Below are 11,584 nucleotides of genomic sequence, written 5' to 3' on the forward strand. Positions count from 1 at the left end.
CTGTTTTTGCTAACCCATTAAAATGCCTCCCTCTGCCTGTCAGTAGCCCCTCTCTTGTGCTCATGCAGCTCCGGAGCTGGACTAGGAGGCATCACAAGCTGTCTGACAGAGACAAGGAGATTATTCTGGCGCATGCGAGGACTAGGCTACAATGCACTAGGGATTCCCAGATTAAGATGGGTGGGTGCAGATTCTTAGATTCCCAGGATGGCAGGGACCATTGTGATCATCTAGTCTGACCTCCTCTGGGCCAGAGAACTGCCCCAGAATAGGTCCTATTGACTGACAGCATAGTTTTAGAAAAACATCCAATCTTGATTTTAAAATCAAGTTATGGAGAATCCACTATGACCCTTGGTAAGTTGTTCCAATGGTTCATTACCCCTCCCCTGATTTCCATTCGGAATCTGTCCAGCTGCACCTTCTACCCACTGGCTCATCTTAGCCCTTTCTTTGCTACTTGAAGCACCCATTATTAATTCTTTGTTCCCCATGTAGATATTCCCAGCCTGGGACCCCTTAGCCTTCTCTTTGTTAAGCAGACTAGAATTATCTCTTTGAGCCCACCACTATGAGGCAGGTTTTCTACTCCATTAATCATTCTCGAGGGTCTTCTCTGACCCCTCTCCAATTTATCACTGTCCTTGAATCGTGAGCACCAGAACAGGACACAGGAGTCCAGCAGCAGTTGCACCGGTGCCAAATACAGACGTAAAACAACCTCTTGACTCCTCCTGTTACTGAGATGGAAAAAATAATAACAAAGCAATAAGGCAGCATGAGGCTGAGACAATATTTCCCCTTAAAACGATGCCCAGAAAATGTCATAAGTAGAAAGGATCAACTCCAGGCATTCCCAGCAAAGGGCTCACCCACTCCCTTGACCCTGCGCCCGACTGGAGAGGAAGCCACAGTGTGTCAGGATGGATTTAAGCGCAGATCCCTGCATCCTTAAAATCAGACCCCTGTACTGAAAAGAGACCCCCGGCCCCGTTTGTTAGGAGTGACTGGCCCCCAGTGCAAGACCCAGAGGAGCCCAGAGGAGGAGGGTTGGGTGTGTCTCAGCCCCATAGATTATGTAACTGATGGGATGGGTGATCAGAGGGAAGCAGTGGCAGCTGAAAACTGCCCAAGGCACCAGGAGGCTGCCAGGCAGGGCTCAGGCACATTCCTGCTCCACCTGACTCTATGTAGAGAGGGGCCAAAGTGACGACTTTCTGTGGGCACATGGGGAGGCTGAAACCAGGCTGTGCTTAGTGGGTGCAGCAGTGCTGGGTCCCCAGCCTGTACCTGGGACTGGGCAACCCAACCCCACAGGAGCAGTGAGTGAGGACAGGCCAGCAGGGAAGGAGGCCCGGGGAGATGGAGGTTCAAGGGCCATAAGGGGATGGTGGGTGAGGGGGAACACTGGGTAGGGAGCACATGTGAAGGGTTTGCTGTCAGATAACACAGTACTACTCCTTAGCACCTAAGATCACTGCATGTGTTCCCAGCACTGCATACGTGGTGCTGCAGGAAGGGGAGAACAGGCTTCCCTTGAACACCCAGTGTTTTACTGGGACTAGCCCATGGGGTGCACACGAGAGAGAGAGAGAGAGAGAGAGTGTGTGTGTGTGTGTGTGTGTGTGTGTGTAATGGAAAAGGAAAACATTTTCCACGTGTGTTGGATTCCATTGTGCTATTGAGTGGCTCTCAGGCCCGACAAGACTACTGTCATTCCCCACTGGTAGGGTGGGTAACCCGGACTTGGGGGTTAGCTTTGGCTCTGGGAGCATTGGCCATGCAGGAAGAGCTGGAGCTAGGAGTAATCGATTTGGTGATGCTTCCTCTGAAGCCAGAATGCAGTTCCCAGTATCCAGTGCAGCTCTCTTGACGGCCAATCTCTGCCGGTAGGTCACAGTGAGCACTCATTGTCCAGGTCTGCAATCTGAGCTCTCAACACAGAGGGCACAAGGAATAGTTCTGCTCCCGATTGTTGAGCCAGGTCCCAGTTCAGGTTTCCAGAGCACACACGTACGGTTTCAAGTTCAAAAATTCACTTGCCACAAATATTCTCTAAAATGTACCATTCCTGTGAGCTCTCCTGTCTGGGGACATGTTTGCTGGAACATCAGTGGGACATGAATACAAAAAGGAAGTGAGCATGGCCAGAGCCAGCTAGTGTTGACATTCACACAGGTAGGTCCAGACCATTGTTCAGTGTTTGCCCAGCTCCAGCTCTCTACTCATGACTCTTTCATCCAGAACATCCGCCTCCATTCCCTGGGTGGAAAGGTGCGTGCCTCTGGGTTGATTTGTCCATGCTCTGGTCTAAACACATGAGGAACCAGAGCAAATGGCTCCTATTTCTTCAGGGTAGTAGCAGCATTCACACCCTGACCGTTCCTCTGAGCACACTGTGGCAGCTACCCAACCACCAGTGCAGTTAAGATTGAGAACACAGCAAACCTAAAGGCAATTCTCAGCTCACCCTACTGCAGCAGGCACCAGGTTTCCTAGCATGCCATCCCAATTGTGTTAACCCTGTGAATTGGTGCGGGGACTGCACTCAGCCCCTGGCTGTCACGTTCATACTGGGGCACTGGGCTGGGCAGGCCAGACAGTTACACCCTTCAGCTAACACTGAAACCCTGGTAATGGAGGGTCGCCCCTCTAGGTGCCTTTGAGGCAAATTAGGAAGCAGAGAGGGGCCTTTCACCTTTGAGGTGCTGGCATGAACCAGGCCAGGGAGGAGTAGTTCCCATCTGCTGCTGGTCAGGGGCAAGTGTGGAAGATGATGTGGAGGTCTTAGTCCAGAGCTATTGGCTCTCATTCCATATCAGAACAATTGGCACCTCACTGGCAGGCTCTTGGAAAGAGCTGGAGGGCTCGGAGATGGAGCCAGCACTCACCAGCCAGTGCAGATGGATGTTCAGGGAAGTCTTGCAGAAACGTTGGGGATTTCCCCCTTGGTTCATTGCTGCAGCTCCAAGGAATGTGAGTGGGGCTCACGGTCCCCTGGGGGAGAAGGAAAGGCCCCGCAGCAGGGGAAGGTAACACAATTCTCTTCCCGGGCCCACGACAATGCTTGCCAGCCCTGGGACACAGACAGTACCTCGTCCCCTGGCTGGCCCACCCAGAGCTACTGCAGCCATGGCACTCCCATGTGGGTGGGCTCCTCACCAAAAGCAAAGTTCGTTCAGGAGGTGATTATAAGCTATGGCCAGAGAGCCAAGGAGGAGGCAGATGAGGATGCTGGCCAGGAAGGAGGCTGGGCCGATGAGCAGGAAGAAGACGTAGTCCCGGGGGTGCAGCAAGCTCTCCTGGCAGTGGCTGAAGGACTCATTGCCAATGGCCAGGAGGGGATACTGGTTGAGTTGCTCTGGGAATCTGCACAGGATCAAATTCTCCTCTGCCAGAGAAAGATAGACACAAAGGTCAGGCCGGGTCATGGTTCCCAACCTGGCAGCAGCACATGGGAGCTGGCTTGGGCTCCTGCCTGGGCTGGAGGAGGGCAGCGAAAGGAAGGGCAGCGCCAGGGAGGGAGGCTGGGCAGGGCAGTGCTAGGCAGGGTGGGCCAGCAGCCACGGGGAAGACCTGCAGGCCGGCTGGGTGTGCTGGTGCTGGGCAAGGTCATGCAGGACAATGCAGCATTGGGAGGATGGGGCAGGCTGTGGGCCATGACGGCAGCCCTGCGGTGGGGCAGGATGGCAGCACTCAGGAGGAGCACGGCCTAAGTGGCCAGGAGCAATTTCCCCTTCCCCCTCGGTCTTCTTGTAGTGCCACAGGCACCAGGTGAAATGTGCTGTGCAGAACTGGGGTTAATTCTGTCAGCCCAACGCAGTGTCATGGAAACATCCCACCCAGCCAGGGTGCAGGCCCAGGGCTCCCGCCTCAACATGACGGCACCGGGAGCAAGTCGGTGTCCATGGTGATACACACGAGGAAGTAAGTCGGGGGGCTGATGGGAGAGGCTGAACTGGCTCGAAGGCTGAGGAACTGGAGCAGGGTCTGGGGCAGCCGCTCTCTCAGGGCTGGGGGTACGACGCCCACGGAGTTGTGGGGGCAGGGCCTGGGGCAGCCCCTCTCCCAGGGCTGAGGTTATGATGCCCATACAGGCCGGTGCCACCCCTCAGCTGGGAGGGGGCTGTAGGGACAGATGTGCTCCTCCTGCTCCTGCACTGCAGCGGGAAGGGTGTCGCCATCAGCCAGGGGGGTTCTCCGCCTGCAGGAGGCAGTGCCACCCACCCACAAGATAGTGCCGCTCTCAACACGGCACTTTCTGGTGCCCACCATGGGGCCCTGGGGCACCTCCATAAACAGCCTCCCGTCCTCCCAGCCCCGGCTGCACTGGCCTCTCCTCTTCTTAGTGGACTGGAGGACAGAGAGGCACTAACCTGAAACTCCCTGTAAGGGTTCAAATCACAGAGGCCTGGCAAAAGGCCTGGCACCAGCTGGCGCTCGTTACCCCAGCCAGGCCCAGTCAGAGAGAAAACGCAGGGGCACCCTGCTGCCTGGATGGAGAACCCCAGCCAAGTGCTGCATCTGGCCCCTGCGACCCTGAGCACACAGGGGCTGTGCAGGGCCAAGGGGAGCCACTGTAGGCTGGGAGACATTCAGAGCAGAGCACAGGGCCCAGGAAAGGAAGGGATGGAGCACAGGGCAGCTCTGATGGTGTCCCACAGCTGGAGGCTCCCTGGCACTGACACTGCTCCCAGCGAGGGGCTGGCCCCTCACCATTCCCAAACTCCCTGTCCTGAGCTGGGGGCCCTGGGATGCCCCTTGGCGCCCATGGCAGGAGGGCCTATCCAAACCAGAAGCCAGAGGGCTCTGCCCATCTGGAGCGCCCTTTCCTCAGCCCCACTGTCATAGAATCATAGAATCTCAGGGTTGGAAGGGACCTCAGGAGGTATCTAGTCCAACTCCCTGCTCAAAGCAGGACCAATCCCTAGACAGTAGATTGTCCTTGATTCCCCTTTAACCCAGGCTCTGCGGCACATGGGCTGACTCCTTGTGGCCTCGCTCAGGCTTCTCCAGTGACATCAGTGAGAAGGCTGGGGCCACAATGGGGGTCAGGCCCTGGCCCTCACTCCCTGCTCACTGTGTCCTGCCGGCCCAGCCCTGCTGCCGGTGAGTTGTCACTGCCCCTGCAGAGCAGGAGATTGCAGGGGATGCCTAATACCAGGCCCTGGAGGCTTTGTTCAGAGCGGGGCTGTCACCCAAGGGATTCGTATGTGACCAGCATTGTGGTGGAACCATGCAGCCACATCCCCTGCTGCAACCCAAACCCGCCTGCTTCAAGGGGAGGGGACTCCTAGGGAAGCCACAGGTCCACGGACCCTGCCTCTGGCCAAGAGGATGGAATAAATCTGCTGCCGTCAGTGCATGAGATTCACTCGAGGCTCCCTTCTCCCAGCCTGGCCAGCCCTGGGAGCAAGGGAGCTGAGTGGGGCTGGCTGAAAATTGAGAACTCTGCAGCAGAAGGGAAATGAGACCTTGTACAACCGGAGACCCTGAAATAGGCCAGTGGCTGGGCTCTGCCTGACTTGGGGCAAGGACGTCAGCGTGGCTCCCCCACCGGGCTACAAATTCATAGCACATGTTCGCTCTGGCCCAATGACCATTGAATTATTTCTACAAAGTGGAACAACTTCAAACAGGAGAGATTGAGAGAGACCAATTGTATGGCCCAGTGGCCAGGGCCCTCCCCTAAGATACAGGAGTGGTGGGTCTGGGCCCGGCCTCTGAGAATGTTCTGTCAGAATCAAGAGGGTTCAGTGAAAAGGAAGCCGGATTGTCCAATGAAGAAAAGGTTTCATTGAAAAATTCCTGCCCGGCCCTAGGCCTGCGCTCTGCCCTCCATGCTGTTGTGCCACCCCTCCATTCTTACCTTGGATTTTGTCCCTGTTGCCCATGATCCAGAGGAAGAAAGGCTGGATTTCACAGGTGCATGCCCACGGGTTGCCCTGCAGCGTGAGTGAGCGCAAGGCAGGCAGGTTCAGAAAGACGTTGGCATGCAGGGACCTCAGGGCATTGCTGTGCAGAAAGAGCTCCTGCAAGCAGGGCAGTGCTTTCAGCACCTCCGGGGGCAGCTGGCCAAGCTTGTTGGCCCCCACGTTGAGAGTCACTAAGCCTGAGAGAGGCAGGAAGGTCTCGGCTGTGAGCACTGTGAGGTAGTTGTTGCTCAGGTCCAGCTCCCGCAGCACCTCGAGCCCTGCCAAGGCCTGGCTGTGGATGCTCACCAGGACATTGCTGCGCAGGCTGAGGTTCTGCAGCACGTGCAGCGAGCGAAAGGTGCGAGCCTTGAGGACGGCAATGTGGTTGTAGCCCAGCCACACGGCACTGGCGTTGGTGGGCAGGTTTTCAGGCACAACGCGCAAGGCTCGGTAACTGCAGTCCACTTCCCCAGAGGAGCATCTGCAGACGACAGGGCAGCCGGGGGAGGGCAGTGGGCACAGGAGGAGAAAGGCCAGGAGAGTGGCCAGGCTGCTCCAGCCAGCCATGCTTAGCTGCCAAGAGAACCACTCAGCTCCCATTCCCCCTAGTCCTCCAGTTCTCCTGGCGCTTGCCGTGCCTGACACACCCAGCCTTCCTGGTCCAGCTCAGCAGCCCTCACAGGTTGGCTCTGTGGGGCGGGAGCAGCCGGTAGGGCGGGAGCCAGGCTGGGGGCACACGGTGCCTTGCACAGGTCTCGGACACCCTGCAGTTCTTCGGGCACTTTCCTCCCACTGCAGAGCGCAGCCTCACCTGCGCTCTGCAAACATAACCTGGCTGCTCAAAGGCCAGCGGCTCTCCCCAGCTGTGCTTTCTTCAGGGCGGAGCTGCACTTTCTTAGCAAATATTTTCACAGAGCAGACACTCCTGCCAAGATGCAGAGCCAGGGTCCCCCTCCCCCACCCCACAGGAGACTGCTCCAGGCCAGGTTGTGCAGCAGTGCCATACACAATAACCTTAAGGCCACACCCTTGGGGAACTGGCCAGATCCCCTGCACCCAGCCCATACTCAGGCCTCTCACAGGGCTCGGGCTGCACTGCTTACCCCAGCTCTCACTGCTCGCCTCGGCCACCGGGCCTGGCCCCTCCACCACTCCTGGCCCCTCTTCCCTTGGCAGCTCTGATCTAGGAGCCTGGAGCTGGGGCACTGGGTCCCTCACCTCCTGGGTGAGTGCTCTAACCAGCAGACTGCACAGTCACCCACCACCCCACCCCCCCCGGCTTGTGCCCTCGCTGGCGCTCTCACTCTCTCAGTCGCTTGTGCCAGAAAGAGGCTGTGAGCCTGAGAATGGCTCTGTAGACTAGTGGTCAGAGCATACACCCGTCTCACGGGAGAGCCAGGATCCAGTCCCCCTGCTCCATGACTGGTTCATTAATTGTCCACGTGCCACAGCTGCACCAGGAGAGACTGAGGGAGCCCCACACGGCACTAGGCCAGAGCCCAGTGGCTAATGCACTTCCCAGAGAGGGGCCAGGCCCCTGATCAATTCCCCCTCTCCCCATTAGGCAGAGTGGGTCTCCCACACCCCAGGGGAGTACCCTGTCCCCAGGGCTCAAAGCTGCAAGGCCAGTCCTCCTGCCTGCCAGATGGGGCCCCCAGCCGAGTGCTCCTGGGCCCTGGTTTGAGACTCGCTCCAGTGGGAGATAGGCACCAGCTGCTCCCTGTTTGCAGAGGAGACACATCGGTGCAAGGGTGTGAGACCTTCACAGACACAGGCGCCAAGGGGGGTTAGGCACCTGCAGAGTTTCAGCAGGAGTTTTGTGCGTTGCAGTGGTGCCAAACCCAGACTTAGTGCTTAACTCTTGTTATGCACTCAGGCCCTTCTGCCTTGCCCTCCTTCTGGGAGCCCCCCAGCCCTCCAGCAGGGCCGCTGCTCAGTCTCAGGACAGGGCTCTCAGCCCTGCCTGGAGAGATCCGGGACGGGAGGGGAGAAGCTTGGTGCTCAGCAGTGTACATGTGCCAGCCAAGGTCTGGGGCAGCATCCTGAAACTGGCACTTTCTTGGTCTGAAATTCTTTTGAATCTAGCAGAAAAGTTCGATTAGCCCCTTGGTGCAGCATCTCCTGCCCCTCACCTCAAGTGCTGAGGTGCCCCCTGTGATGAAATGGGGCTGTTTTTAATGTATCCTCTGAATACTGTGTTGGTGCCTCAGTTTCTGGCCGACCCTCTGTCTCCGTGGCAACTAATGGCCCGGCCCTTCCTCCCTGCAGAGGGATGCTAAAGGTGTGAGAGAACAAAGAGACCAGGTGACCTTCTGGCCTGAGAAAGAGACAAAGGCCAGAGAAGGAGGAGCTGGAGGGGGCTTTTCAGTTTTGGAAGCTGGCTGGAAAGGGAGAGGGACATCCTGATGGGGCTTGGGCTTCCCAACGGGGCTGTGGCCTCCCTGGGGGCCCCAGATGGACCTAACTAAAGGGGGTCCTGCTGTCTGTACCTGTAAGACCTGTCTTGGACTGTGTTCCTGTCGTCCAAATTAACCTTCTGCTTTACTGGCTGGCTGAGAGTCACGTCTGACTGCGAAGTGGGGGTACAGGACCCTGTGGCTTCCCCAGGACCCTGCTGGACGGACTCACTGTGGGAAGTGCATGGAGGAGCAGAAGATGCTGAATGCTCCAAGGAGAGACGCAGGAGGTGAAGACGTGTGAGCTTCTTACCCTGGAGACAGTCGACTCCAAGGGAGAGGAGGCTCCCCAAAGTCCTGACTGGCTTGGTGGGGAGCAGTTCCAGAGCATCGCCTGGGGACTCTGTGACACTTCCCACCCTGCTCTTCCCCACATCCTGGCTCCTAGGGCTGGGTGCTCATTGGAGCTGACAGAAGGCTGGGCTGGGACCACTGCGTCTGCAGCTGGTGCACCTGGGTGAGGCGAGGGGCCCCTGCCAGGCTGGTGCATGGTAACTGTCTCCCTGGATTGCTCCTAGTCTGTCCCTTTAATGTCTCACTAGTGAGTCAGGGCTGATTCTGAGTCCGGCGAAGAGCTCTCTATGGATACTGCTCCCCAGGGCCCTGGATCGGCTCAGCTGGGAGTGGGCTCCTAGTTCATGCAGCTGCGAGTTGCTGGCCCCGCCCCACTCAGCTCACAGTAATGGGATGGTTGGGAACATTACATTGAGCCCCTTCCCCCAGCACGTTTACAGCAAAACGGTAGCACAGAATCGAATGGGAAGGGGAATAACCGGGGAACCTTTGCAAGATGAGCACTGGGCAGCCGTCACTGCTCTGCCCTTTCCCAGCATTCCCTGAGGCACCGATTGCTCAGGGGAGTTCGCTGTGGTAGATGATTTTAGATGCATTCATTTGATCACGCTCGTCCTCCGAGGTGAGGTTGAGGGACTGCGACACTTTGAACTGCACCATGGATACCACGGCCAGCTCCTCAGGGTCCAGGACGCCCAGGCTGAAGTCTGGAAGAAAAGAGCAGATGCTACCTGGCATGATAGGAGCTGCTCCCAGATTGGAAGTGCTCCAAACCTCCCTGCAGGACAGAGCAGGACAGGCATTGGGGCAGCTGGGCTCCAGACGCCCCTTCCAGGGTCCAGGAGACCAGGAGACAACTGCTGCTCCAGACAACAGCCTCCAACAGCTGGAAATGCAAAGGTGCCTGTGACACCAGGCAGCTGCCCTGGGAGTTCCAAAGCCATCGTGTGCAGCCCAGAACCCAGTGAACACGTCCTAGCCAGGGACTGGGCACAGCCTATTCCTACCACTGGCTGCTGCTGCCATGTGCTTGCTGCTGGAATGTCCAGCACAACAGGCCCAGAGGAGTCCCTGTCCCTGGAGAAGACTTGGGTGTAGATATGCTGGGGCCTGCTCTACTGTCCTGCCACGGGTAGCCCTAGCTCCCACCGCCATCATGGCCGACTTGTGCTGGCTAGCAGGGCCGATGCCTGGGGAGAGCTGGTGGCTGTGTGGCCCCTGTATGCTCACAGGCACTGCCGGAGACCCAGAATCCAGGCCCTGGAGTCAGGAGGTTCAGGATTGGGTGCAAGTCCCTGAAGCACTGGAGACAACAATCTGCATTGGCTACTGCTTTGATCTCCCCTCCTGGATCGCCTCTCTGGATAGCAAGGTGCTGCTCCTGGGCCTCTACCCATTTGCCCATTCCCAAGGAGCATGGGGGACAGACTCTGGCGCAGTGTGACACTGAATAACCATGGGTCCCTGTGGCCAGGACCTGCTGCTCCCAGGCTGGGTGGAGCCACATTTGGAAGAAACCTTGAAGCCTCCTGACTTTGACAGATGGGCTGCCATGGGCCAACGGGCTTTAAGCAAGGAGGCCGCGCAGCTGGAGCAGGTCTCCCTGTCTCCCATCCTGCTTGGGGAGGTGGAGCATTTAGCAAATCTGCCAGCCCCTGAGCCATAGAAGAGGGCCCTACCCGCATCCTGGGCTGACTGTGACCAGCTAGCTAGGTTTGAAAGGTGCTGCACCCTGTCTACACTAGTATCTAGACTCCATTCACTAAATCACGCTAGCTAACATGCTTCTAACGACCTGCTCCTTCCCTCATCCAGATGTGGCCATAAGTAGTGTCACCCCCAGAGAGCGCAGGAGGGGACAAGCCAGGCACCCCTTGCTTGCCAAGGTCTCAAAGACCCATAGGCCGCAACCTACTACCCCCAGGGACCCTGCAGGCTGGCTGCCCCTTCCCTGGCTGCATTCTGGGGCTGTGTCTCCATGGGGGGGATTTGCATCAGGGCTTTTTGCACCAGTTGTCAGGTCAGCCAAAGGCAAAGCAGGAACACTGTGAGCGTTCCAGGTGTGGGAGACAGGAGAATCCACCAGGGTGACTCTAGCATCTCAAAGCCTGACGAAGCCAGAAGAAAATTGAGCCGGGAGGCTTCTCCTGCTTCCCCCTGCCATGCTAGGGCTGGAGGCACAGCCCTGCCCTCAGTGCTAGGAGAAGCTGTGCTGCTCAGCATCTGCTCCAACCCGAGGCACAAAAGCACCCAGCTAGGCCACGGGCGATGAGGACTCACCAGAGCAGAGGGGCAGGCAGAGGGAGCAGTTGCTCCAGGTCGTTGTGTGGCGACAGTAGTCAATGCAGCTCTGCACAGGGACACCACACACTGCAAAGAGACATGAGTGGCTGTTATCCTCTCCCCAGAGAGACAACCCCCCCACCAGACCCTGTGTGACGAACGCCCCAGCACTGCCCTGAAACCTTACAGTCAAACTAGACGCGACAGACAGCAAGAGCCAGCCCTCTGCAGCGCTGCCCATTCCCTCGGCCTGTTTCCTGTCCAGGTGTGGGGTTTGGTATCCACTGCCTGTTTCCCCCTGCAACAGGGGTGGGATGGGATGGTGTGCACACGATTGTGTGTGCACGAGTGTAACTTTAGTCCCGAGTCCTTGCAATCCCTTGGCAGCCTGCAAGGGCATCACCTCCACCTAGGGTGGCCAGACAGCAAGTATGAAAAATCATGACAGATTGTGGGGAGTATCAGAGGGGTAGCCGTGTTAGTCTGGATCTGTAAAAGCAGCAGAGAATCCTGTGGCACCTTATAGACTAACAGAAGTTTTGGAGCGTGAGTTTTCGTGGGTGAATACCCACTTCGTCAGACGGAGGTAGTGGAAATTTCCAGGGGTAGGTATATATATGCTAGCAAGCAAGCTAG

The 11,584-nt window shown here is 57.5% G+C and overlaps 2 protein-coding genes across 2 annotated transcripts in view; both read right to left on the reverse strand.

Annotated features, from left to right (window-relative positions):
• Positions 1-1,792: 1,792 nt before the first annotated feature.
• On the reverse strand, positions 1,793-6,482 carry LRRC26 (leucine rich repeat containing 26). Its single transcript, XM_032772886.1, has 2 exons — positions 5,870-6,482; positions 1,793-3,391 (listed from the first exon to the last, which is right to left on the reverse strand). Exons 1-2 carry the CDS (start codon positions 6,480-6,482, stop codon positions 3,159-3,161), a joined length of 846 nt encoding a protein of 281 aa, XP_032628777.1. The 3' UTR covers positions 1,793-3,158.
• Positions 6,483-8,973: 2,491 nt separating this feature from the next.
• Positions 8,974-11,584, reverse strand: part of LOC116820418 (uncharacterized) — a 51,814-nt gene continuing 49,203 nt past the window's right edge. The window contains exons 17-18 of the mRNA XM_032772872.2: positions 10,946-11,035; positions 8,974-9,372 (exon numbers count right to left, since the gene is read on the reverse strand). Of these exons, the coding sequence (XP_032628763.2) occupies positions 9,224-9,372; positions 10,946-11,035 (239 nt within the window). The 3' untranslated portion in view covers positions 8,974-9,223. The remainder of the gene's footprint in view (positions 9,373-10,945; positions 11,036-11,584) is intronic.

Source organism: Chelonoidis abingdonii, chromosome 24, assembly GCF_003597395.2.
Source record: "Chelonoidis abingdonii isolate Lonesome George chromosome 24, CheloAbing_2.0, whole genome shotgun sequence".
In the NCBI taxonomy this organism is placed as follows: Eukaryota; Metazoa; Chordata; order Testudines; family Testudinidae; genus Chelonoidis; species Chelonoidis abingdonii.

Bases quoted from the DNA above. Each gene is read 5' to 3' on its own strand.
- LRRC26 (XM_032772886.1), bottom strand. From the start codon at position 6,482: ATGGCTGGCTGGAGCAGCCTGGCCACTCTCCTGGCCTTTCTCCTCCTG. The intron at 3,392-5,869 runs GTAAGAATGGAG...TTTCTCTGGCAG, and splicing joins CAACAGGGACAAAATCCAAG to AGGAGAATTTGATCCTGTGC.